Here is a 25883-nt window from a genome sequence, read left to right as displayed (position 1 = left end):
ATTACACTTTAATTCTTAGATTATTGGAGTATATCTACTCTTTATTTCTTATTAATCTATACGTCTCTGTGAAATGGTGGAAAGATCGATCATTAAAGTGTAATATTCCTATTAATTATTACTATGTCCAAATAATAATAAGAAAAAAAATGAGAAGGAAACAAAGCAAAAGAATAATAATGAAGCATTTAATAAATGATGGCAGTTAGTTAGAGCAGAAGTTTGATTACTTTCCAATTTCTACTCATCTCATTGAATGGATGCACACATCATTGCAAGCTTACATCAATAAAGAGTTAGTCTCTCAACTTCACAATTTATCATTTTGATTGAAGTCACACGTACTCACATTTCCTTCCATTTATCATATCATTTCATCTTCACACACTCCACATTTGCTTGGCTTGATCAGCATGGCTATTGAGGGTGTCTCCGCCTCAGCCACCACCACACGTGGTGGTAAGCGCCGCCACCAAGGTGGCCAAAGAAGCAGAAACCTCAAGCTCACAATCCTCTCAGGTGTGGTCACTCTTCTCATCTTTAGAAGCACCATTGACAGCTCACTGCATTCCTCCTTGCCAGATATCTCAACCACAAATTACGTGGAAGAGGCTAATCGGTTCATAGCCCAAATTCGATCCAACGAGGAAGATGAAGATGGTAACTCCACAACCTTGATCACACCAAACCAAACATACACATTAGGCCCCAAGATCACCAACTGGGATGGTCAGAGGCAGATGTTTCTCCAACAGCATCCCGGTTTCTCGAGCAAGAATCCTAGGATCATGCTGGTGACGGGGTCGGGGCCATACCCTTGCGACAGTACCATTGGTGATCATTACCTGCTCAAGTCTATCAAGAACAAGATTGATTATTGCAGACTCCACAGCATTGAGATAGTGTACAACATGGCCTTTTTTGATGAGGTGATGTCTGGTGTTTGGGTAAAGCTGCCTCTGATTAGGAAGCTGATGCTTTCACATCCAGAAATGGAATGGATTTGGTGGATGGATAGTGATGCATTCTTCACTGATATGTTCTTTGAGGTCCCATTTTACAGATATGAAGGTTACAACATGGTTGTTCATGGCTATCCAAATCTGCTATTCGATGAGAAATCTTGGATTGCTCTGAGTGCCGGGGTGTTCCTGCTTAGGAACTGCCAGTGGTCGCTGGACCTGCTCGACGCCTGGGCAAGAATGGGACCGAGAGGATGGGCCAGAGACGAGGCGGGGAGGATTCTGACAGAGAATTTGAAGGGAAGGCCAGCATTTGAGGCAGATGATCAGTCTGCACTGATATATCTGCTCATCTCAAGAAGGGATGAGTGGATGGATAGGGTGTTTTTGGAGAATTCATACTATCTCCATGGGTACTGGGTGGGATTAGTTGACAGGTACGAGGAGTATGAACGCAAGTTTCACCCCGGTTTAGGAGACGAGAGATGGCCTTTCATTACTCATTTTATTGGCTGCAAAGTTTGCACTGGTTATGGAGATTACACGTTTGAGTCGTGCTTGAGGAACATGGAGAGGGCGTTCAATTTTGCCGATGATCAGATGCTGGAGAAGTATGGTTTTAGGCATAGGGGGCTCTCAAGCCCTAATGTGAAAAGGATCAGAAATGAGACGAGTAGGCCATTGGAGCATACAGATAAAATTAATGTGTCTCAGACAGTGTATATATAGGGAGGGCTTCTGTTATTATTCGTTTTGAAACATATTGAGACTGTATATAATCTGAATCACATTTCATCAGCCTTTTTTTATACAATAGTCTGATGTTATTATCTATACAACAACTATAGTCAAGTATCATACTGGATAAAAGGTCTAAAAGATCAACTTACACAGCCCAAAATCTACTAGTTTGCTCTATGTATAAGCTGAACAGCACGCTTTCATTATTCGACTTCTGAACCAGACAACGCGTTGTTATGAACCATCTCTCCTTTGCTCGCTGTGTTCACTTTGTCATTTCACTCGAATAACAGGAACCCTCCGACGTGCTAGCAATATTTCGTTCATTTGAGCAATGTGGAGAAGTAGTTGGTTGATTTTCTGCAGAGTTGCAGCAAAAGATATAAGAGATCCAACTCAACACAGAAAAAATGTACATCTACTACATATTCAACAACTGTGTTTTTTCTTTTATATGTATTTCACATTCCCTCTTAAAGTGATTTTCCAAAAATGGTCACATTGAACCTTTATCAATCTATTACTGAACTAGGGAAATAAACAACCAAATTTGTTCTAATACTCAAACCAAGAATGAGAAGTTTAAAAAGAAAAAGAAAAGTAAGATGATGAGAAAACCATAAATCAAAACCTTGTCCTTTTCATCTATGACAGCCATGAGACTCTTCTTGCTGCTGTCCAACTCCAACCGCCTCTGCCACCACATCAGAACTCTCCGCCTCCAGAACGAGAGCAGTAACACGGCAGCAACACCACCTGCCATACATGCAAAAGACCACAGCCCAGCTCTACAAGTAGCACAGTTCCTCAACCCACCAAGAATGTGAAAAAACCCAGTTTGCAGGGCTCCCACATGAAGTCTCATCCACCTCCTAACCCCATCACCACCAGCAGCTGGTGGTGCTGGCAGATGTATCGGTTCCTGTGGCTGCAGCTGCTGACGCTCATCTCCTTGATTAGTGATTGGCAAATCTTCATGATTTCCGGGTGGAAAAACTGATGACCTGGTGAAGAAGTCGTCTTTAACAGCGGAGGAATTTCCTTCTTCATCCACTTGCTGCCAATCATCTAGTTCTTCTGAAACATCCCTGTTTTCCATGTTTTTGGATTTGAACAAGTATGTTAATCAAAGTACAAGTATACTTTTGTATATATATATTTATATATATTCATCTCATGCAGCATTATCTATATTATGAGGATATGATTATTGTAACACATACCTCTGCCAAAAAAAAAAGATCTTGTTTTCAGATATTTTGCTGGAAATATCTTGAATGCTCTTCTCAGAATTTTGGGTTTGGCTGCTACTTATTTATAGTAAAAGAGAAAAAATAAGTCAAGGAAGTTGATGTTGATATGTGGGACAATTCTTTTTGCACATATCTAAGGGTAATCTTACACTTCTTATTGCGCTTTTATGTAGGAGCAAGATTGTGATATGATGAAGAAGGAGCATAAAATGACGACTATATTATATGAATATCATTGTTTTTATTCTAAGATAACCATCTGTATTCAGAACAGTAGAGTTTACATTTGATAATCATTCATCTACGAAACCTAAAAACCTATTAATAAATTTAGCAACCGGCGTAGCATCACCGGGTTGATAAGGTACAAGAGAATTTGGACCCATAGCAGAAATGGTCTCATAAAGAGTTTGAGGCCGAGCGCAGAACAAATGGTTTCTTTCGGCCAGTTCTTCAGCAAGCTCACTTTGGTGATTGTCCATTAAATCCTCATTCACGACTACAATCAGGGGTTTCCTCAGTCGGAGCGTCTCAAATATGCTCCCAGAACCTAGTGAACAAAATAAATATCAGTAACGTGGTGGAGCTATGTGACTTAAGAACAAATAAAAACGATAGTACACGAGATACACATTTGATTATACACTAAGACATGGATTAATTCATCAATAGCCCACAATCTGTCCTGTGCAAAACACATTGGAGAAACTTTTCAACAAAGTATACTAATTAAGTAAGATGGTAATCTATGTATGAGAAGAAGAGAAATACGGAGAAAAAGAGGCAGAAATTCTCATCATTCTTTTCACATATAATGAGAACGTTTGAGAATACAAATTGAAAGAGGCAGAAATAGCTTCTCATCATTCTGAGGATAAAGAATACAATTTGAATGGAACATACTTAATGAAGACAAAGGTTACCTGCATGACTGATTACGAGAGATGCCGACTTCAAATACTCAGCTATGCTTGATGAAAATGTAAAATAATCAACAGATAAGGACCCATCATCTCCACTACACTGAAAGTTGATGTCATTAAATTAAGATTAGAAATGACAGTGTGCCAGGTTTAGAATAATCAGACAAGATGGCAACAGAGGAATATGCCTTGACAGTCTAAGTGAACAATTGGTGTTAAACCCAACTTTTAGATTTTAAACACACTGCTAAAGTTTCTATTTTGGCTTCGGAAAGCAGAAAGGAGCCAGATAACAAAATCATATATTCCACAAGGCCATGAACATTAAATTCCTGAACTATAAATATAAAGATAAACTCACGAATGCATAGGACCAGCAGAGGTGAGATAAATGCATCATAGACAAACTGGTTCAAAGGTGTTTTGCCGCCGAGAGGTAATAACTTTACAGTAATGCAAGGACAATGCAGATATAATATAAACATTATTCCAGAGCTCATTTTCATGTATTCTACCAACTACACATTGCTTCATTGCTCTCAAAACTGAATTTGATGCAAAAAAACTCAATTCAAATACCATGTGTCTATTAGCCAATACCTTTGACGGGATGTAAGACCCCCGGCCCATTTGAATGACAAGGTGCGTATAGCCCTTTCTAAACAGAGTTTCCCTGACCTCCTGACTGTCTACAGCTCTAACCAATGCATCAAAACTAGTTGTTCCAACAGTCACGAAGACTACACTTTTCGACTCCGAAATGTCATCAATCTCACCCATCTGCGTTCTAGATTTTTTTTTTTTCTAGAGCAACTAATGATGGAAAGACAATGTTTCCACAAAAGTTAACACGCTGCAAAAAGTAAAGTTTGTTATTTAGCTTAACTGAAATTTCAATACAGTATGAGAAAAATATATCGAAATTTTAGGTTAAAAAAAAATCCTTAAAAAAACTGAAATTTGAGGTAATCAAAATTTTCTACTGCATCGTCAATTCTTTCAATTAAATCGTCATAAAACCCGAGAGAACATGATGCTCATAAAAAAAAATTTGTATAAAATCTGACAGAGGAATTAGATTCTTTCAATCTACAGATCTGCAATCAACTACGTGAAATCTAACCTCCGTCCGGCAGAGAGATCCGCAACCGCGGAAAATAGAAACGTGACGGTGCCGATTATATTCGATGAGTGAGGGCAACTCCAATCATACTGGAAAACCCATTTTTCCAGTTAAAAACAGCTCCAACCATACACCAAAACGCATCTGAAATCCCCCATTTTTGCGTTTTTTGAACTGTAGGTACCCAAAAAATTGCAAAACGCCCCTTCTTATTTACGTATTTATTGGGGGAAGAAACATACCTGTGACCTGATGAAGAGGAAATGGCGGAAACAAGAAATAATGGAGTCATATGAAGAAGACGATGGAAGCTATTAAATTATTTTATTAAGCTTTATCTCTATGGGCTTCACACTTGTGGGCCTCAACTATATACGGTATTTCATACAGATAATTAGTAAAAGAGTTAACTACGTCTATGACTTTTCGACTTGTTGCACCGTTGACCTCTAACAAAAAAAAATCCTATTTTAGGGGTCTAACAAAAACTAAATTTACAAACCTTGCATATTTTGCCATTTTTCGGACGAAATTGTACAAATGGCTGGAAGGGCACTTTCGTCCGATTATCCATGAAACCTGCCACTCTGCACCCCTACGAAGTGACTACTAGGTGGCGTGTGTAAGAGATGACTCAGGCGACGCGACTGAATTCAAATTCGAAGTGATTTTGTGATGTATAAAATTATCTCTCTCCATCCCCTTTCTTCTTCCTTCCTTCTTCGTCCTTCTTCGTCTACCGTTTTTTTTTTCTCCGTCGTCGTGTTGTGAACCCCACGAATCGCCATCCCATACTCGAGTTAGTGTGGTTCTGTTTAATTTTTTTTAGAGTGAACTGCTTCCAAATCGATTAGCATGGCAAATTAGGGGTTTAGGGTTTTCAGATTTCTGGGTTATCTACATTGCAAATTTTAGGGGATTTAATTTGACAGTCCAATACTTCCCGATTAGGCAAATCGATAGGCAAAAAGTGAACCGTGATTGTTTTTTTTAGCATATGATTCATTTTAATTTTGCAATTGTGGTAATAATTTTGGCAAGTTGGGCGACTGGATTTAAGCTTATTATTTGGGGATTTCATGTGTTGTTGTTTTTTTGCTTTTGAATTAAGTTTACAGCTGGTTTGAATTATGTTATGTTGAATTGAATTCAGGCCCAATTGCAATGTCCTCTTCTTCTTCTCAATCTTACGGGTCAAGCTTCAATTGGAATTGGCCTCGTCCTGAAATTGTGAACTGTAATCACGATCTTGAGGCGGAGCTTGTGATATCTAGGACGGCTGCTAACCCGGGTAGACGTTACTATCGCTGCCGTATATGGAAGGTTAACATCTTGTATTGTATTCAATATTTCAAAGGAATTTTGTTGGCAGAAAGTTTAATCACAAAGTTTTCTGTTGTGCAGGAAGATGACTGCAAGTTTTTTCGATGGGTTGATGCGGGTTTGTCCCCAAGCCAAGACAGTTACTTTCAAAGAGTGAAACTTGAACGAGACCAATTCGAGTCTCAGCTTAGAGCGAAATCGTTAATTGAAGGTGTTCTTGAAGAGAAATTGCACAAAAAAAGTGAGGAGTGCGAAGCGTTGAAGTTACAATTGGCAATGAAAACTGACGAGTGTGGAGCATTGACACTGAAAATCGCTAATACAATGAAAACATCCCGAAGGTTTAAATTCACAATCGTGTTGTTATGCATTGTAATATTTCTACTTTTGTAACAAATTTATGGTATGTAATTATCTTCTACTTTTGTAACAAATGTATGGTATCTAATTATCCTTCTACTTTTGTTAACCTACTTTTGTAACAAAGCTACTGTCTTCTGTTATCTAATTATTTTATCCTGTTGATTTGTAAAATTTTGCATATGATGAACACCAAATATAATACACTGAACTGCACAAAAACATTTACTGTATAATTACACTGAACTGCACAAAAACATTTGTAATCACTGAACAGAGCAGGTAATAGGATAACAATCACATATGAGGACACATAGTATCAAAAATCACGGATGAAGTTTGCATGTTTTTCAGAAATCACGACTGAGGTTAACCATTCAAATTTGAAGCAACACTCCCAAACCCTCAATCAGTACTAACAAAGATGAAAATTACTCATGAACATTTGCATCACATTCAAATTCGTTAATAACTGTCAGTTTTAAGCATCAGTTCATCACTGCTATGCTACCAAAATATATAAGTTCATCCTTGCCACCAAAATACACCATCATTGTTTAACAAAAATACCATATCAAAAACCACCAAACACCATCAAGGTTATAGGGTTGTTTTGCCATTTGCAACTGATCCAGTGTTGCTTCAATCTTGATCACCGCGGCGGCCACAACGCTGAGGCTGAGACCTGGCCCTTGTTCTGGCGGCCCTAGTGCTAGGTCCCGGATCGGCAACATTAGGCTGCAAGAAAAAAAAGAAATATGATATAAAGCACTTCGTATGTGTATAATTATGCGAGAGCCTGATATGTAATGAATACTACCTCTTGGATTCGGCGATCCGCTTCGGGCAAGTTACTCCCCCTCGTATCCGTCGTAAGCGACCCAGTTTGATGCGAACTCTCCCCAACTTCAGCACGAGCATCTGTCCGTGGATCATTGGTGCAAGTCCTCCTGTTATGCCCTTCTTGGCCGCAGCGGCGACATCTCATGATGAAGGTTCGTCGCAGTGACTCACCTCCGTCCGCATGAAGACGAATCTGGGGCTCCTCACGCCTCAATTTCTTCGGTCGTCCACGCTGTCGCTTTGTCCTAGGAGGAGCCAGTTCCAATGCACCATCACAACTCTTGGGCCAGTTGTCAACCCCATTAATTGGGTAAAGGGCATTCTCGTATAGCATCGTCATTGTGGACTTCAGATAATAGCGGGAGACGTATCGCATGACATCCTCGTCGTTCTTGTTGATTGTTGCGATGGCATGAGTACATGGAATCCCTGTTAGCTGCCATAGTCTGCAAGAGCATGTAAAATCGCGCATGTTCACAACATATTGCCCAGACGGCCCTGATACTTGGTACGAAGTATCTCCATTCCATGTAGCTCGCCATGAAGAGGCCCTCGCGTACCACTTGTCAACAATCTCCTTGATAACAGGAGGGACTGCGTGATTGTAGCTTTTGATCCACTGGCCTCTGATCTGAAGCCTTTCCATTTGACTCGTTCGGATGTCCTCCAACATACTGATAATAGCTTTTTCTCGCGCCAATGCAATCTTCGAATTAAAAGTCTCACAAATGTTGTTGAGTAGCACATCACAACAAGTATGTGGGGAGAAAAAGCCTTCACCCATTTTTCTTTGGGAGCAACCCCAGTAAGCCACTGATGTGCTGAAGGGTACTCAATCCGCAGAGCTTCCATCTTGTCCAAGTAATGTTCAAGGGTTGTACTCGCGGCTATCTCCCACAAACGTTCTTTGAAATTTTCTCCGACAAATCTCTTCTTGAAATTGTTGTATATGTGCTGAACACAGAAGCGGTGCTCGCTCTGTGGGAATTCCTCAAGAATCACTTTCGCAAGCCCCTGTCAATGCACAATACCATTACCACTGAATCACACATCCAGTACTAAATGTTTGAATAAAATCACAGATAGAGTACTAAACTTTAATCACATCCCCAGTGTAATATGTAAATGCGAAATCACAAAAGAGGTAAATACCTTTTGTTGGTCAGACATAAAGACAAATCGTGGGCCATTTGCATGCAATTCGAGGTCGTCGGCCAAATAATCCAGAAACCACTTCCACTGGACATAGCTCTCCGCTTCGGTCACAGCCCATGCAATCGGCCACCATCCATTGTTGGGATCAATTCCCATTGCTGTCATTAGCTGCCCTCTGTACATTCCTCGCAAGAAACACGCGTCCAAGAAGATTATTGGCCGACATAACCGCGTCCACCCCTTCTTCAATGATCCAAGGCAACAGTAGAACCTCAGGAATCGCGGGCCCACGGCGCCAACATCCCTCGTGTTCTCATAATGGATGTGTACACTGGAATCAGGGTGTGTCCGTTCCAATTCGGCTTTGTAGTAGAACAGGTTCTTGTACTGGGTTACCGCAGAGCCGAATATGCCATCCAGTGCATGCTCTCTGGCCCGATATGCCTTCATCCTTCCGATCTTCAGGCCAAAATCTTCATCCACACACTGCCGTATAGCCGCAAGTGGAATGTGAGGGTTGGCTTTGATCTTCTCAATGTACCGCTCACCTAGCCACTTTGCAGTGAGCCACTTCTGATCCAACACTTGGGAGCATGTGTGCGTGATCCCGTTGCATATTCATCAGTACATAATCTGCTACGTTGTTTGTCTCGAGCTTCCTCAAGTATACATACCACTCACACCCTTGCCCTTTACAAACGGCACGTAGTTTGTCGCCGTCATTTCTTTTCACGTGCACCCGCCGTCTAGTCATGATTGCGTACTGTCTCAAGACATCAAACAAAAAATCTCTATGCTTAAAAACATGACCAGGCTTCCAATTCGGGATCTCATTAGGGTTGAGCTTGAACGGGGTATACTTGATGCCTTTCTTCTTCAAACCCTCCAAATCTTCAAGGTCTTCAAGGTCATCAAGATCTTGCAGCTCATCCACAATCTCATCCTCGCATAGTGGGTTCTCTGTCGCCTTCTTTTTTTCCACATAAGGCGAAAATTTCCTCCGCCGTTTCTCCCCTACCCCCGCCTGGTCTTCACCTTCCCCCGTCTGATGTTCACCTTCCCCAGACTCGTCTTCAGCTTCCTCACACTGGTTGACATTCTGTTGCTCCTGTCCCGGATGTTGTTGTTGGAATATGGATTCATAGTACGACGTAAACAGCTGCTCATCTCGGCACATGTGTGCCAACGAGATAAAATGGTCCATCTCCTCATCTTCATCATCACTCGGAGGTCCCTCGTTGTGCAGATGGCAGCCGTCTGGAACATAATCGAACGATGGCATGTAAACCTCCTCTGGTGCTTCTAGTTCCGGCTCATCATGTACTTCCGGTGCAGCATGTGGTACATCTAGCATTTCAGATACTCCTACAGTTGGTCCATCTTGCACATCACCATTGAAGCCTGACATCAGCATTTCATCTGGTATGTTCTCCACGGTGGGAACTTCCAGATGCGGTTGACAAACCGCTGGGGTTGCAACAAAGTCCATGCTGGGTTGGTATACATCGTCTTCAACTGTTCTTGGCTCTTCTTCAACTGGGGCCATTGGAACTACAACCTACAATGGACAGAAAAGATTATTCACAGATGCAAACCCAACAAAAGACAGAAATCACAAATATAGTTGAGTAGTAACCTCTGCTATGTATTCAGGGACAACTGGCCCAGCTTCATCCACTTCTTCAGGGACAACTGGCCCACCTTCATCCACTTCTTCAGGGACCACTGGCCCATCTTTGTCGGCTTCAGCCTCAAATTGAGTATGTGATTCAGATGGCAGCAGTGGAGATAATGACTGCCCAGTTGACTTACTTGAAAATGTGACATCCTACAATAACAAAACATCATAAATCACAAAAGCATACCAAAAACAGTGACATCCTACAATATTTATTGCAATGCAACTCAGAAATCACAAACAAAACATCAACCTACCTCTTGCAGGCATGCATTTACGTCTCCTACTACTGCGCTCATCAACAGCAACCACAACAGCTTCGGGTTGTGCTCCTTCTGCACTCCTACATGATGCAAAAGCTTCCTCCAAATTTTTACGGGCTGCCTCCTCTTCTCTCTTCCATTCCCGACGTTTGTCTTCTAAACTTTTGGTCAAAAACTCTTCAAACTCAACATCCCTAGGGTACCACTCAAGCATCAACAATGGTGATACTGTTTTCTTCAACTCAGCCGCCAGTTCTCTCTTCTTTGTTGGTTTAGGTTTGGGCACAATAATTGTTTCAGGCTCGTCAATCTCCTCAAGCACAACTTTGGATTTTTTCCTATCTTTGACAAACTTTAGAAACTCCTCCGCTTCTTCCCTCCGCTTCTTCAATAAGGCTGCCGCCGCCGTCATCTCGACGACGTAAATGGGAACTAGCCTTGTGCTAGTAGCCGCAACCTCGAGAAAAGCGGCCAAATGTGGGTCGTCAGTCATGGGCATCAGCTCACCGTGTATGTCAACGCCCATACAATCACCACTATACCTTGGATGAACGTAATAGAACTCGCAGACGGTTTTCCTATCATACTTCAACCTTAACACCATACTGGAGAGATCCAATAGCTCGAATTGGTTAATATTACAATAGTCAAACAATGTCAAGTGACCCCCAACATACTTCTTCTGTCCATTGATTTCGAAGAGTGAACCACCGTGATGAAATGCAACGGAAAACCTCCCAGGATGGTCCCCTTAGAAAAATAGAAAAAAATACCAAAATTAATCCAACAAATGTCACATTAGGCCCTAAACCCTAATCACCGAAGAACACAAGGTAATCAAAACAAATTCCCAAAACTAACAATTTTCGAAACCCTAAATTAAATCACAAAATTGGGTACGTGACCGATTTGTGAAATATAAAATTGAACTTACTGTATTCTTCTTCTGGGTAAAAGATATCCAACGCAGGATTGCGGATGTCCCAGGTTTCTGGGTCGACGTCGAATACATCCGGACGACCGCGTCTAGGAGACGGTGGCGGAGACGAAGACGGAGATGGAGTCGGAGACGGAGACGGAGACGAAGACGCCGGCGGGCACGGATGCTTTTTCCGCCGCGACGACAAGGGCGGCGGTGCCGGAGGCTTTTTCCGCCGCGACGAGGACGAGGACGCTCCACCGGTAGCAGTTCGTTTTCGTTTAGGCGGCATTGATGAATGGCGTCTGTGAGAGAGAGAATAGAGGGAATGGAGGGACTAAAAGTGAAAGTGAATTGGAGGGAAGTGAAAATAAGTGATTTAATTTATTTCCTCTCTAATATTTCCCTCAATCTATTCATCACAAAAAAATTTCATTTCAGGTAAAACAAAAAATTTCACACTATTCTGCGTGTGAGAAGCCAAACGTCGCACAAGTATAAGTGAGAGAGATGAGAGATTTGACATTTCCATCACATCATTGGAGGCTGTCTGTCAGCATCACTGCATGTTGCAGTGAACATGCAGAGGCGGTGCAACAAATGGGCGAAAATGCCCTTCAAGGGCTTAGGGGTGTTATTGTCCGAAAATACCTGGTTTGTGAATTTAGTTTTTGTTAGACCCCTGCAGTGGGATTTTTTTTTGTTAGGGGTCAACGGTGCAACAAGTCGAAAAGTCAGGGACCTTTTATGCAGTTCACTCTTAGTAAAAAAATTAAAATATTTAGTTGCAATTGTAGGGGTGTTAGGCTTCTTTGAACCCTAAGTGTTATATTTCCTTCTTAATCTCAGCCCTTGGATTCTTGAATTGGATGGTTGTGATCAATGCATTATTAGTCTATAATATTGCATTATTAGCCGTTGTGCATTAGTAGAATGAAAATGTGCATTATTAGTCTATAATGTTGCATTATTAGCCGCGGTGCATTATTAGAATGAAAATGTGCATTATTAAATGACACGTGGCATTAATCTTACCATCAGATGACAAAATTGTGGGGCTAGGATTAAAAAGAAAAAAGGACAAAAAATATGAAAAGGATTTGAATACATCCGTGCAGTATATGGTTATGTTTAGTAGTAGTATAAGTACCTAACTATTTTAACACTACGAATTTATAGTTTTGAGTTGATGTTATCAGGATTTGTTTAAATATATTTCAATTTTAGATTTATATTTGAGTATTTATGTAAGGTTAAGTATTTGTAGTATTTAGTTTAAGTATAATTATTCTTTAATCTATTATTTAGTTAAAAAGTCAAACAACATTCATTTTATTTTATCTAAATTATTAGTATTAATTATTTCTTCTGTGTAATTTGTGATATTATATACTATAAGAAAAATAAATTAAAGAATGTGATATTTAATTTATATAAATTATTAACAAATTATTATGGGGTTAGGGCATCCACAATGGGACGCCCTAAGCACCGCCACGTCAGCATTTTATCTTCCTCCTATTCCACCTGCAGTGGGGCGGACTATAGCCCGCCCTAAGCGACGCCCTAAGCATTTTTCTATTATTTGAATATTTAAATACTTCAAATTTTGGAAAACTAACTTCATTTCATTAAAATTCAAACATTACAATACGAAAAAAAAAACTACAATTTCTCAACGGCGGCGGTTGCGGTTCCAAACTTCTTCAATCATGTCGATCATGAGCTGAGTATGGTCTTGTTGGTTGCGCATTGAGGCCTGTCACTCTAGAACCGCACCGAAGCCAGTCGGTAATCCTCGAGTGACCGGCGAGGTCGCCGTGCTGAAGCTAGATCCGGCTTCATCATCCACCCAATTGGTGACATGGCCACGTTCTTGTTCGACTATCATGTTATGCATGATGATGCACGCATACATGACGTCGACGATGACTTCTTGTACCAGAAACGTGCCGGACCTTTCACGATTGCCCACCGCGATTGGAGCACCCCAAAAGCCCACTCCACATCCTTCCGCGCAGACTCTTGCTTTGGCGCAAACAAGACTCTCCTCTCACCAATTGGGTAGCTGATCGTCTTCAAAAAAACAGACCACCTAGGGTATATGCCATCGGCCAAGTAGTACCCCATATGATGTGTGCGGCCGTTGGCAGTGAACTGAATGGCCGGACCGCGACACCTGCACTGATCGGCGAATAGGGTGGACGAGTTGAGGACGTTGATGTCGTTGTTCGACCCGGCTACACCAAAGTAGGCATGTCAGATCCAGAGGCGGTGGTCAGCGACGGCTTCTAGGATCATCGTCGGGTGGCTGCCCTTGTAGCCGCTAGTAAATTGGCCTCTCCAGACCGTCGGGCAGTTCTTCCACTGCCAGTGCATACAGTCGATGCTCCCTAGCATCCCAGGGAAGCCGTGCACTATCTCGTGCATCCGCATCAGGCTCTGGCAATCATCAGCAGTCGGGCGTCGCAAATATGTGTCGCCAAAAGCCTCCACAACTAACTTATAAGTATCCCCGACGTGAAGGTACTCGTCGAACATATCCGCTGTTGTGCCGTAGGCCAACTGGTGGATCGCAACCGTGCACTTCTGCAACGGCGTAAGTCCGGGTCTGCCGATCCCGTCTTCCCGATACTGGAAGTACTCATCACGTCCCTCCAACGTGTGCACAATGCGGAGAAAAAGATCTCGGCTCATTCTAAAACGTCGGTGAAAAACATTCGGGCCCCACCTTGGATTCTCGGCAAAATAATCTGCGAACAGACGTTCGTGCGCTACGTCATGCTCGCGGGGGACATACGTCCGACGTCGTATCGGGCGAGGGACCCGCGCCTCCGCCTCCGCCACTGCCATTGCCGCTTGCTCCCGCTGCATTTGTGCCAAGCATTCCGCCTTGGCTTCATTAACGGCATCGAACAAGGCTCGAGTCAAGGCCCGTCTGCAGCCATCCGATGTACTCAAATCGTAGTCGTCGGGATTCATTTTTGAGACGATGAGAGAGAATAATTGAAAAGATGTGAAATTGGAGTGTGTGAAATGGTAGAGAATAGTAGTGTTTAAATAAGAAAAACAAATTAAAAAAAAATCAAAAAAAAAGAAACGCGTGCCCATCGTCCGCGTCCCCCACAGTGGCGGACGATGCGACGAACGATGGGTATCCTCCGTGCATCGTCCGCGGACGATATATCGGGCGCGGACGATGGTTAACCCATCGTCCGCGATGCTGCAGTGGCGGACGATGCGACGGACGATGCATCGTCCGCCCCATTGTGGATGCCCTTAATGTGTAATTTAAATAAATATGTAGGTTAGATTGAAAAAGTAAAAAGCAGTAGGTGAATATGGAATATTCTTTTGGGTTTGAGTTTGGTGTAAATGGTTGGGGTAGAATTACTGTTTGATATGACAGAACTGAAAAAATGAGTTTGAATTTAGTGTAAATAGTTGGAGATGGCCTGAGTCGGTAAACCGAAAAGACGAAAACTCAATACCCAAAAAATCTTTTTTATAAAAAAAAAAACAGAATCGTGGGGAAGGCCGAAGGGCCGATGGACTCCATCGGATGGAGTAGTAATTTTTACAAATTTGAATAAAACAATAATGCGAGAATAGTACTCCCTCCGTCCCATTAAAGATGACTCACTTTCCTTTTTGGTTTGTCCCAACCAAGATGACCCATTACTTAAAATAGAAACTCCTTTATCTCTACTTTATCCTCTATCTCTTACTTTACTCTCTCCATTTAACACACAAAATAAAGTTGCATTAAATCCCGTGCCGCCCAAGAAAGGGGTCATCTTCCTTGGGACGGGGGGAGTACTATATTATTAATGGGCTCTATCATTTGGGCTAGGCCGATTTGCGTAAGCTTAGAGCATCTTCGGTGGCGCCCCTCCCACTAGGACTTCTCACAAAAACTTTCTGCCACGTCATCACTAGGACTTCCCATTTATTGTCACATCACTAGGACTTCCCATGCACTAGGACTTCCCACTAGGACATCCACTAGGACTTCCCGCAATTATTCAATTTACGGAATTAAAATGTCGACACGGAATACGGGAAAATTCGAATACTTCATTAAAAAAATTACATAAACTTAAAAAAAAATTACATAATTTAAAATGAAGTTCAACGAGCCCTATTTATAGAGTTTTTTTTAAAAAAAAATAAATAAATTAAAACTCGAACGTCCGACCCTCGCCACAGTGGCGGACGTCCGAGCCCATCCGACGGGCATATGGGACGGGCGTGTCCGCCCTTCGTCTTCACTACGACGTCCGACGGTCGGACGTCCGCGACGTCCGCCATTGGAGATGCTCTTAGTAATCCTTGTACACTTTCATCATACGACTATATTTAATCACTATCAATTAGCATTTAATATAAATGAATTAAGATTCGAATTTAGAACTAGTATATAATAATACTTACTAATTTTTTATTAAGATTTATTAATTGTTTCTCAATTTATTTTTATCAAATCTTAATAAAACTATTAATGTGACTAATGCGGATTTTAGTTAAAACATTCAAATGGATATTATGTTCAATTATTTTTTAGCTATATTTTGCCAATCGAATATAAGAGACTTAGCTCTATCCTTCTGTGCCCATCCTAATAAATAATGAAGGTTGATAGGAAAGGCTTAAGAGTTGAGAGTCTTCCGGCTTTACAAATTAAAGTTAAGAACATCAAAATTAACGAGAAGCACAGAAGGAGAGAACGTCCAGCAAAACTAACATAAGAAGTAGATCTATGATTGATTTATTTGATATCATCAATTGTTACCTAGATATCCATATATTGATTGATTATAAGGTAAATTTAAAAAACCAACTCATTATATAGCAAACAAATCAAATACTAACAAAATAACATCAAATTCTCTAAAATATGAAACAAATCAAATAACAACTACTCATATAATAACTAATCCCACGTGAGAATATATTGCTGATAATTATCCCTTTCAATTTGCCAATTTGGTTTGTAACAGCAGATCTGGTTTATCTGGCAAACAACAAGTTCGGTAGAGCCACCGACAGCCAAAGATTTAATGTTAGTACTACACTACTACTACTATAAGTACTTAATTTTAATTTTTTTCATTTTTCACATTTGCAAAAATATAATCACCGAAAAAACAACTACAAAATATATTAATTTTGATTAGTAATGATTAAAGTTACGTTATTGAGCTATATTATAATAACGAAAGTAATAGAAATATGCTACTACAACAATTTAGCCCTAAATTTGACTGAATATTAAAATAATAGTGTACTAGTGTAATATTGTAATCTGCAGTTGTCAAGTTATACATCTGCATCTGCTAAAATCTGATTCAATGGGACTATAGATACAGTGCAAGTGTGTAAATATAGTATGGCAACTGAGTTCCCCTCTCCCACAACGTGAATCGCCCCCAAAAATCCGCACCTCCAAAATCCAAAAATAGTCTCAATTTTCATTCTTTCACACTCGAGATCGATCAAGCACCGTCCTCTCCTTTTCAATGTGATTTCCCTATCTCTCTTAGCCTGACTTTCCTCCATCTCGCGCCAGCTTCAATCTGACTTCAGATTTTACTCATCAATATTCTCTCCTCTCTTTCTCTGATTGATGTTACAGATTGATTGAATCAACGCGTGCCTCCTTTTAGGCTATGTGGAACTCACGGGGAAATTGAGGATTCACCGTGCGATTTCGGAGGCATTCTGTTGCCGCGATTCATTTAGATCTGACTGCCAATTTTGTTCAGCATTTCAGTTTCTTCGATAGGTCGGAGAAATTTTGGGGATTTCTGTCTTGATTTATTCAAAAAGTTGTTTCGACAAGGAGGAAACTGTCGAAATGGAAGTCTCGAGCGGGTTGGGCCCGCGGCCTGGCTCGAGCGCATTGAAACACGAGGAGAACCAAGGGATAAATATCGAGAATCTCGAATTGGAGACGTCTGTGAATGATACTCGTTCCAATCACCAATTTCATTCCATGGGTGCGTTGGACATTTTGAGAGAAACTGTTTGGATTCTTCGATTCAATTCGGGCGGATTCATGTTGATCGTGGCAGTGTTAATCTGCCCTGTTTCGGCCGTGCTCTTGTCGAACGTGTTGGTCGATCAATCGCTCGTGAAGCGGCTGAGCTTTCGCCTCTTGCTAGTTGCGAAATCGAGTGGACTCCCTCTCAAGCCTTTCGTCAAACAGTCATGCCATAGAATGGCGGAGATGGTGATCTCTGCAGCAATGTGCTTCCCCTTGTTCGTCTCACTGCTGCTTCTGTCAAAGGCTGCTGTGGTTCACACAGTTGATTGCACGTACTCGAGGAAGAAGTTTGATGCTTCGAAGTTCTCTGTGTTCATCTGCAAGATTTGGAAGCGAATTGTCACCACATATTTGTGGGGGTGTTTAGTAATGTCCGGTTGCCTCACATTCTTCATAGTCCTCCTCGTTGTAGTGAGCTGCGTATTCTTGATCATGGGGTTCCCATCTGACTTGATTCTTTACCCTGCAATGGTAGTAGGGTTAATTTTCTCAATCATTTTTGCCAATGCTATCATCATCTGCAACACTGCTATTGTGATATCTGTTCTTGAGGATGTTGCAGGGCCTCAGGCAGTGCTCCGTTCTAGTTCGTTGATAAAAGGGCAGACGCAAGTTGGGCTGTTGATATTCCTTGGGTCGACTATAGGTATGGCTTTTGTGGAGGGTCTGTTTGAGCATAGGGTGAAGACACTCAGCTATGGAGATGGCTCTTCTAGGTTATGGGAAGGGCCTCTTTTGGTGGTGATGTATTCGTTTGTGGTGATGATCGACTCGATGATGAGCACAGTTTTCTACTTCAGCTGTAAATCGTATCGTTTGGAATCAGCAAGTGAAGAAAATGAACCAGTTTTGGAAGCTCAGGTTAACGGTGAGGTTCAATAACATCCATTTTGATCTCGTGTTATGGTAGAGAAAAGAAAGCTTAAGTTTTTACTCTAGTGAGAGAATGAAAATTTGGTGATGAAGCTTCTTCTTCAAATGGAATATTTTGTGTCAATGGAGATGGCTTAAAGTAAGTCGACGTAGCTTTGAAGAGATACTTTAATTCATCGAAATGGTAAGTGGAGAAGGAAGGCATCATTACAAGCACATACCTTTTGCCAAAGGTTTGTCAAGGCTACAGTTTACATATTAGATTTCTGCCCTTTACAGATAATACAGTTTAGATGAAATTGTTCTTCGATTCTTTGGTCATCAAGTTGGCCTTTCTTTCACTTTATTTGAAGAGAAGAGGGGTAAAATTAAAGCAAATGAAGATATATCTGGTAGTATTGGGTGATAATTCAGAACGGATTTACAATTGTTGTTTCGATGTGTCTGGAAAGTTTTGTAATGATTATGCACGTTTGAAATATATCAATGATGAAGCATAATGAGTTTGAACTTTTCCAATATGCTGACCCCTTTTGTCATTTGTTAAATTATGGGCTTGCGCTATTGAATTTGAAATGCACGATGACAATGCATAATATCCCTAGCATTGCTTCCTCTGTTGATTCAGTTTCTTGCTTTAAAGAATGAGACTATTGAGATATTAGGTGATATAGGTTGAGATGGACATAGTGTTTTTACGTTGTTGTTTGTGCTGGATTTTTCATTTTGCTGCATTCTAGATTCAGTTACAATGTAGTTTGTGATGTAGGCCGTTATGTTTCGCTTGATTGCACCACGAAAATGTGTGCATTCGATCTTGATAACTGGAATAGTTGTTAAAAAATTGGTCTAATTAAGACCTTCAAATTTGTGACCTGGGATTTCTTTTGAGTAATTGTAAACACCAGAACATGAGGTAATCCACTGATTAGTCAAGATACACCCTAGTTTTTTTATACACTGTGATGCACAGACGCCAAAATATGGCGCTAGAGAGTGGTTGCAGACCTGGCTTTGGGCTTTGATGGTGGAACTTGAAATAAATGCAGAGAACTTCACATTAAACCATAATGATCTTTGCAAGTTTGAGTCCAAAAAGCAGAGTATGTCATACTGTAGTGTAATTAGTTGAAAACTTTATATTCCTCTCATTCCAAAGAGTTTTGCTTACTAACACTCAACGGCAAACGGGTAATGAACCATGAATAGACAAAATAAGAGAACTGTCGGACTTGACCAAGGTAAATTCCATTGACTGTGACTCGGTCGAGTCATATTTGTCCGAAACACAGAATCATTTCTAAGAATATGACTCGACAAATTCTCTTATGTATGGTCACATAGTGACTCGTCTGAGTGAGTATTTCTGGATTGCTCAAATCTAGATACAAAGTAGTATAATTTTGTCTTTTGATGTTAAATCTATTCCCAATCTTAAATGAATATCACAGAGCTCAACCTTTTTCAACATTATAAATAACTGAGGTAGAGGAAAATATCACCCAATCATATATTCATATACAAGTCACAAGTCCATAGTTCATTGTAGTACTAGTATTTACAGAAGTTCATGGGATAGAATTACATATGGTGGGCACAACAACCGACCATGCATAGATATGTCTAGTTAAAAGAAACCCACGCGAAATATATGGTCACACAAATTATAGCTAATTTAAATTTCTATTGCTTAGCTCGTCGTAATTTGTGTGCTATGATCCATCCCATTATGCTCAACAGTAGTCTAATCTGTAAAATTTTAAAAAGCATATTACTTTCCCGCTTGTAGGAAACTTCCCTTCCATTAATTAATAATGGACGCGTTAAACGTGCTGCTGCAGATTATTATACAAATTAACCACAATTACTTCCAACTTACTACATAATGTATATATTAATGGGCACATATCTATGATCCTATCCACACCACCCTCTTCATAGCTCTTTCTGTATCTCTCTTTGATTCATCAGTGATCATGTCAGCCCAGATCCAGCCAAGCTTGAGGAGAGTCCTCTCCGACACCGCACGCATAATCAGCTCCAACTCCCTCCATTTCACCACCCTATCTCTCCTCCTAATCTTCCCCATCCCTCTCTTCAACATCATCCACACTCTGCTTCAGGACCCATCTCCATCTCCATCTCCATCTCCCTTCAATTCTTCCCAGTATCAGTATGGCCAGCTCCCCTCTTTGAACAAATCCCAACTCCTCTACTTCCTACTCTTCCTCATATTCAACCTCTTCTCCATCTCCTCCGTCACCCACAGCACCTTCCATGCCTTCCACAGAAACCCCATCAAAATCTCATCATCCCTCAAATCCATCCTCTCCACCTTCCTCCCTCTCCTCGCCACCAAGTTCGCCTACTTTGTAATCATCGTCGCCATTTCCATCGCCTTCGGAATCTGCACGGCGATCATTCTCATGGCCTGGATGGCTCTAGATTTCGAGGTCGAGCCCACCAGCAAACCCGTCATTGCCGTGGCTGCCGCGGTGGCGATCCTGCTCCCGGCGCTGCTCGTCTACTTGGGAGTGCAGTGGTCGCTGATGGACCCGATCGTCGTCGTCGAGTCCAAATGCGCGCCGTTCAAGAGGAGCGCTGGTCTCGTGAAGGGGGCGAGGCGCGTAGCGTTCTTCGTGATCCTGACGTTCGGCATTATGCAGGGGGTTTTGGCGGCGGTGTTGGGCGGCTGCGCCAGAGGGGTTGTTTACGCTGCGGTGTCTACCGTGGTGTTGCTCTTTGGCGTGGCTGCGAAGACGGTGTTGTTCGTCCATTGTAGAGAGTATAATGGAGAACTGGAGTTGCAGAGTGATGTGAACAAGTTAGGGCAGGTTTATGTCCAGTTGCCACCACTGGATGTTGTTGATGAGGTCTAGCTAGTTGTCTCAACAATTAATCATCGTATCGTTTATTTTTATTTTTATTTTTATTTTTATTTGGGTATGATGTCATTGTCCCATTTATGTTGTTCAACTTAAAAAATGTAGGTAAAATGAATTAGTGGATTATTTGTACCCGTTTTGGGGTTGTCTGGTCCTTATAATATGCCTTGCAAAAAATATGATTATTTATATTGTCAACCAAGGCATCGCATGTCACATTGAATACGAATTGTCATTATTCAAATAGTATAAAAATTTGACAAACTTACGGAGGTAGTAGTTTGAAAAACAGATACAGTATTTACACCATTCCAAGTCCATGTAGGAACGTCTAGATTGTCGAAAATTTCCATTCATATTATTAACGTAATTAAATTTGCTTGGAAATTGACACAATTGACTTTGAAAAGTAATTATATACTACCATATATTCCTCATCAATATACATCCACCCTACAACCCCTACAACCATCTTTCTTGAAAATTAATTTGGCGGATATATTGGCTTAATTACAGGGAACATCGACAACGTCCAAAATACAAAAAAAAAAAAAAAGATCATTTGCCCATGCATACATATAAATCATACTTCTACTAATTGACAAAATAGCTAGTTTAGTGGCTATATTAAATTTAAAGCGATTGAATAGAAGCGTAGTTGGTGACGGAGAAATACATGAAATTTCCATAACATATAATTGGACACGTTAAGCGCAATGCTTGAATTTGGCGGTTAACTATTTCTACAAATTGACTAAATACAATAATTGAACATTTCCTCATAACTCTTCTATATAACATAAGTACGTCCACCCTAACAAAAAACCCTTCAAACTCTCCATTCCTCTGTTAGATTCATCAGTGATCATGTCAGCCCAGAGCCCGCCAAGCCTGTGGAGAGTCCTCTCCGACACCTCACGCATAATCAGCTCCAACTCCCTCCACTTCGCCTCCCTTTCTCTCCTCTTCATCTTCCCCATCACTCTCTTCAACATCATCCACACTGTGATTCAGCCGCCATCTCCATCTTCATCTCCCTTCAATTCCCACTACCGCCGCCTCCTCTCCACCGTTGATTCCACCTCCCAAGGCCAAATCCCCTCATTCGACAAATCCCAACTCATCTACTTCCTACTCGTCCTCATCTTCCACCTCTCCTCCGTCTCCTCCGTCACCCACAGCATCTTCCATGCCTTCCACAAAACCCCCATCAAAATCTCATCCTCCCTCAAATCCATCCTCTCCTCCTTCCTCCCCTTCCTCGCCACCAAGCTCGCCTACTTCGTAATCTTCGTGGCTATTTCCTTCGGCATCGGAATCTTCATCGGTGCCGTTTTGGTTTGTATGACGGTTACAGGGTTGGAGATCGACCCCACCTCAAAATCCTTCATGCTCGTCGTTTTCGTGACGATGATTCTGTTGGTCGCGGTGTCGGTCTACTTGGGGGTGCAGTGGTGCTTGGTGGATGCGATTGTCGTCGTCGAGTCCAAGTACGGCTTCGCGCCGTTCGAGCGGAGCTCAAGTCTCGTGAAGGGGATGGGGCGCGTGGCGTTCCAGATCATCGCGCCGCTGTCGATTCTTCAATGGATTATGTCGGGGTGGCTCTCGGTTTTGGCAGGCGGCGCTGCAGCAAGAACAAGCGACGGCGGATGCAGCGGCGGCGTGGCTATCCAGATGGTTGTTTACGCTGTATTGTCTACGGCGGTGATGCTCTTCGGCCTGGCTGCAACCGCGGTGTTGTTTATCCATTGCAAAGCGTTGAATGGGGAATCGGAGGAATTGAAGTTTGACAAGCTGGGGGAGGTTTATGTCCAGTTGACTCAAGATGATGTTGCTGACAAGGTCTAGGAGACGTTAATTAACCAAGTTATCAATTAATTAAGTATGTTATATGTTGAATCTTTGGTTTGAATATACACTTGTAAGAATGAAATGATGTTGTAAGATATACTACTACTATATACTCCATATGTTATATAAATGTATTGCCCAAACAATGCTCCTAGATTTGATAAGTAATCATATATGCAGGTGAGCTTTGAGAGTGGTGTGATGCTTGAAAAAGTGTGTAGTTTTTCAGTTATCAAAGCTCACACCTACATTCAATGAATATGTGGTTGTTGGGTTTTCTAGCACAGACCCTAAAGAATTGGCTCATCTATTATGCTGAACCCAATAAGTTATCCTTAAATAAATTGATTTTAGTCCAAAATAATTATCAATCCATCTATTATGTGGTAGTTGGGCTTTCTAGCACAGACCCTAAAGAATGGGCTCATCATATTATTCTCACTTGCCAAAAAAATGGTTTTCAGAAAAATGCTACAAGCCTACAATTATATACTCACAAAGTAGATAAATAGTTTACGCATGATTATATATACAACACAATTAAGAACCTTACCAGCTCAAAACAAATTTTTCCTACGAATTTGCCTACATAGGAAAATACCAATAATAATAATTACTACTAGTATTATTACTATTATACATGTAGAGACAAAGATTAGAAGAAGAAACACGTACAACTTAAAATCCTTCTCAACATACTCCCACATCCATAAAAATATCTGCAATTCTCTTTCCAAGTAGAGTGATGGGCCATTTTCTAAAAAGTAAATGCGTTATACTCTCTCTTCCTCTTATAAAAATTAGCACAAGTTGAAATGACATGAGTTTTAATACGCAAATGGTAAATTATAAGCGAGATCTTAAGAAAAAAATGAACGAAATATTGTTATTAAAAAATTTGACTCACCTCATTAGAATTTTTTACCAAAAATAAAAGTGATGGAACGCAAGATGGAAAAAATAGTATATTTTTATGGGACCGTGAGAATATATTTCATAGATACCAAATACGTCGATTGTGATAAATTATTTGTAGACCGGACATGATTCTAGATGGAGAATTAGATGAAATTCCCATTCAAATTATTTGAAGCAATTAATTTACACGTATTTGCATGGAAATTGTTTCTACAAAATGACTTTGAACATTTCTTTCAATATATATCCACACCCCATTCATCCCCTCCAACTCACTCCATTTCACCACCCTTCTTCTTGTTTCTAGGGTTGGATATTGAGGCCACCACCAAATCTTTCATGTCCGTAGTCGGTTTCGAGGCGATGATCCCGGTCGTCATGCTGCTCGTCTACTTGGGGGTGGAGTGGTACTTGATGGATGCTGTCGCCGTTGTCGAATCGGCGAAGGGGATGAGGCGCGTGCTTTTCCTTATGATCACGCTGTTGGTAATTCTGCACGGGATTATTTCGGGCTGGTTCATGTTAGCAATACAAAAGTAAAACAACCAAAGGATATATGTAGAGGCATAATTCGTGGAATTCTTTTCTATGTTTAAATCTATGTATTTTCGTCAAAAACTCTTCCTTAATTCGGTATAGAGAAGGATAATGCATGTAGAGCTAGCCATAATTCATGAAATTTAATGCATGTGAAAAATTATTCCTTCGACACACAACTTTAACTTTAACTTTAACTTTAACCTTAACCCAAAATTATGACTCTCCAAAACTTAGTTTTGAAAAAAATTGTAGAGTAATCTATGTTTATTTTACACATAATTAAACAACAATCTAGTTGAGCGAGCTACAAGCACAAAAAAAAATAAAATTCCAGCTTTTGGGATATTTTGCGGAGATAGATAGTACTACTATTTGTTTGTAGTGAACATCAACATCCACAAAGGAAATTAATGACTAATTATACATTCAAAACGCCAGAAATTGTAATAGAGAGACAGATTCAAACGAGAAATGTGATACTGACAATTTTCAGCCTTTGAATTGCAAATATCTTAGGATAATGATGTTAGTCTTTCCGGTTTATTACTTTGAAGCATTTGTCTTATAACATGAAATTTTTCAAGAATTACTTTTTGTGAATTTAATAAAGATAAAATAAAATATGACATATAATATACTCCATATATAAAAGAGAGAATTGTTAAGACCTGCAAAATTAAAGTGAGATAATCCTCTTCGTCGTGCTGTACGTCTACTTATGGGTGGAGTGGTGCTTGATGGATGCGGTGGTCGTCGTAGAATCCAAATACGGCTTCGAGCCGTTGAAGCGCAGCTCCACTCTCGTGAAGGGCATCGTTCGTGATCATCGCGCTGCCGGCAGTGGCGGAGCCAGAACTTTAATGGTGGGGGGCCCAAACTACTACTAAAATTTATTGAGTTTGTTCAGTGCTAACGACGCGGAAACATCAGCCATAACAAAACCGCGCGTGAGAAACGAATGGTGTAAAATTAATTAGTGAATAGATTTTGTAGAGCATAACATATTTTACTAATATTATAATGATATATTTTGATATTCATTAGATCAAAAGGTATTTTCTATTATAAATTTTTTATAGTAAAGAGCGTCACATTAAATTTATTTTTATAATCATATAATATTATTAATTATTTATGAAATCAAAGAATTATTTATTTTCTTAAATTATAAAAATCATTTTTTTTTATAAATTAAAAGTGATATATATACAAAATCACTAGTGAAAG

The 25883-nt window shown here is 40.6% G+C and overlaps 6 protein-coding genes and 1 pseudogene across 7 annotated transcripts; 4 read left to right on the top strand and 3 right to left on the bottom strand.

The window, feature by feature from the left end:
• Positions 1-413: 413 nt before the first annotated feature.
• On the top strand, positions 414-1752 carry LOC125206421 (putative xyloglucan 6-xylosyltransferase 5 pseudogene; annotated as a pseudogene).
• Positions 1733-2863, bottom strand: LOC125207637 (uncharacterized). The gene is made up of 2 exons (XM_048107060.2): positions 2335-2863; positions 1733-2063 (listed from the first exon to the last, which is right to left on the bottom strand). Exons 1-2 carry the CDS (start codon positions 2800-2802, stop codon positions 1977-1979), a joined length of 555 nt encoding a protein of 184 aa, XP_047963017.1. The 5' UTR covers positions 2803-2863; the 3' UTR covers positions 1733-1976.
• Positions 2864-3177: 314 nt separating this feature from the next.
• On the bottom strand, positions 3178-5348 carry LOC125207638 (uncharacterized). Of its 2 annotated transcripts, XM_048107061.2 has the most exons (5): positions 5245-5348; positions 5003-5091; positions 4480-4732; positions 3880-3979; positions 3178-3506 (listed from the first exon to the last, which is right to left on the bottom strand). In XM_048107061.2, exons 3-5 carry the CDS (start codon positions 4657-4659, stop codon positions 3250-3252), a joined length of 537 nt encoding a protein of 178 aa, XP_047963018.2. In that variant the 5' UTR covers positions 4660-4732; positions 5003-5091; positions 5245-5348; the 3' UTR covers positions 3178-3249. The 2 variants fall into 2 exon arrangements, with proteins under 2 accessions (XP_047963018.2, XP_047963020.2); XM_048107063.2 differs by lacking the exon at positions 5003-5091 and having other exon boundaries at positions 5245-5336.
• Positions 5349-7327: 1979 nt separating this feature from the next.
• LOC148923414 (uncharacterized) lies at positions 7328-8380 on the bottom strand. The gene is made up of 2 exons (XM_089061486.1): positions 7506-8380; positions 7328-7423 (listed from the first exon to the last, which is right to left on the bottom strand). The coding sequence occupies exons 1-2, from the start codon at positions 8310-8312 to the stop codon at positions 7328-7330; spliced, it is 903 nt and encodes a 300-aa protein (XP_088917612.1). The 5' UTR covers positions 8313-8380.
• Positions 8381-16850: 8470 nt separating this feature from the next.
• On the top strand, positions 16851-18981 carry LOC125203703 (Son of sevenless protein). Its single transcript, XM_048102115.2, has 2 exons — positions 16851-17064; positions 17179-18981. Exon 2 carries the CDS (start codon positions 17401-17403, stop codon positions 18469-18471), a length of 1071 nt encoding a protein of 356 aa, XP_047958072.1. The 5' UTR covers positions 16851-17064; positions 17179-17400; the 3' UTR covers positions 18472-18981.
• A 1457-nt stretch (positions 18982-20438) lies between these two features.
• Positions 20439-21341, top strand: LOC125207731 (uncharacterized). Its single transcript, XM_089061485.1, has one exon. The coding sequence runs from the start codon at positions 20439-20441 to the stop codon at positions 21339-21341; it is 903 nt and encodes a 300-aa protein (XP_088917611.1).
• Positions 21342-22152: 811 nt separating this feature from the next.
• LOC148923413 (uncharacterized) lies at positions 22153-23389 on the top strand. Its single transcript, XM_089060711.1, has one exon. It carries the CDS (start codon positions 22215-22217, stop codon positions 23193-23195), a length of 981 nt encoding a protein of 326 aa, XP_088916837.1. The 5' UTR covers positions 22153-22214; the 3' UTR covers positions 23196-23389.
• Positions 23390-25883: the final 2494 nt, after the last annotated feature.

Source organism: Salvia hispanica, chromosome 6 (assembly GCF_029641045.1).
Source record: "Salvia hispanica isolate PSC_SH4W2 chromosome 6, Shi_PSC_v1, whole genome shotgun sequence".
In the NCBI taxonomy this organism is placed as follows: Eukaryota; Viridiplantae; Streptophyta; class Magnoliopsida; order Lamiales; family Lamiaceae; genus Salvia; species Salvia hispanica.
The sequence above is the reverse complement of the archived record's forward strand: the minus strand, read 5'-3'. Positions and strand labels throughout refer to the sequence as shown.

Coding starts and splice junctions, on each gene's coding strand:
- LOC125207638 (XM_048107061.2), bottom strand. CDS start 4,659: ATGGGTGAGATTGATGACATTTCGGAGTCGAAAAGTGTAGTCTTCGTG. Junction 3,980..4,479: donor GGTCTTACATCCCGTCAAAG/GTATTGGCTAAT, acceptor ATCAACTTTCAG/TGTAGTGGAGATGATGGGTC. Junction 3,507..3,879: donor TCTCGTAATCAGTCATGCAG/GTAACCTTTGTC, acceptor TTTGTTCACTAG/GTTCTGGGAGCATATTTGAG.
- LOC148923414 (XM_089061486.1), bottom strand. CDS start 8,312: ATGGGTGAAGGCTTTTTCTCCCCACATACTTGTTGTGATGTGCTACTC. Junction 7,424..7,505: donor CGGATCGCCGAATCCAAGAG/GTAGTATTCATT, acceptor TTTTTCTTGCAG/CCTAATGTTGCCGATCCGGG.
- LOC125203703 (XM_048102115.2), top strand. CDS start 17,401: ATGGAAGTCTCGAGCGGGTTGGGCCCGCGGCCTGGCTCGAGCGCATTG.
- LOC148923413 (XM_089060711.1), top strand. CDS start 22,215: ATGTCAGCCCAGAGCCCGCCAAGCCTGTGGAGAGTCCTCTCCGACACC.
- LOC125207637 (XM_048107060.2), bottom strand. CDS start 2,802: ATGGAAAACAGGGATGTTTCAGAAGAACTAGATGATTGGCAGCAAGTG. Junction 2,064..2,334: donor TCATAGATGAAAAGGACAAG/GTTTTGATTTAT, acceptor GCAACTCTGCAG/AAAATCAACCAACTACTTCT.
- LOC125207731 (XM_089061485.1), top strand. CDS start 20,439: ATGTCAGCCCAGATCCAGCCAAGCTTGAGGAGAGTCCTCTCCGACACC.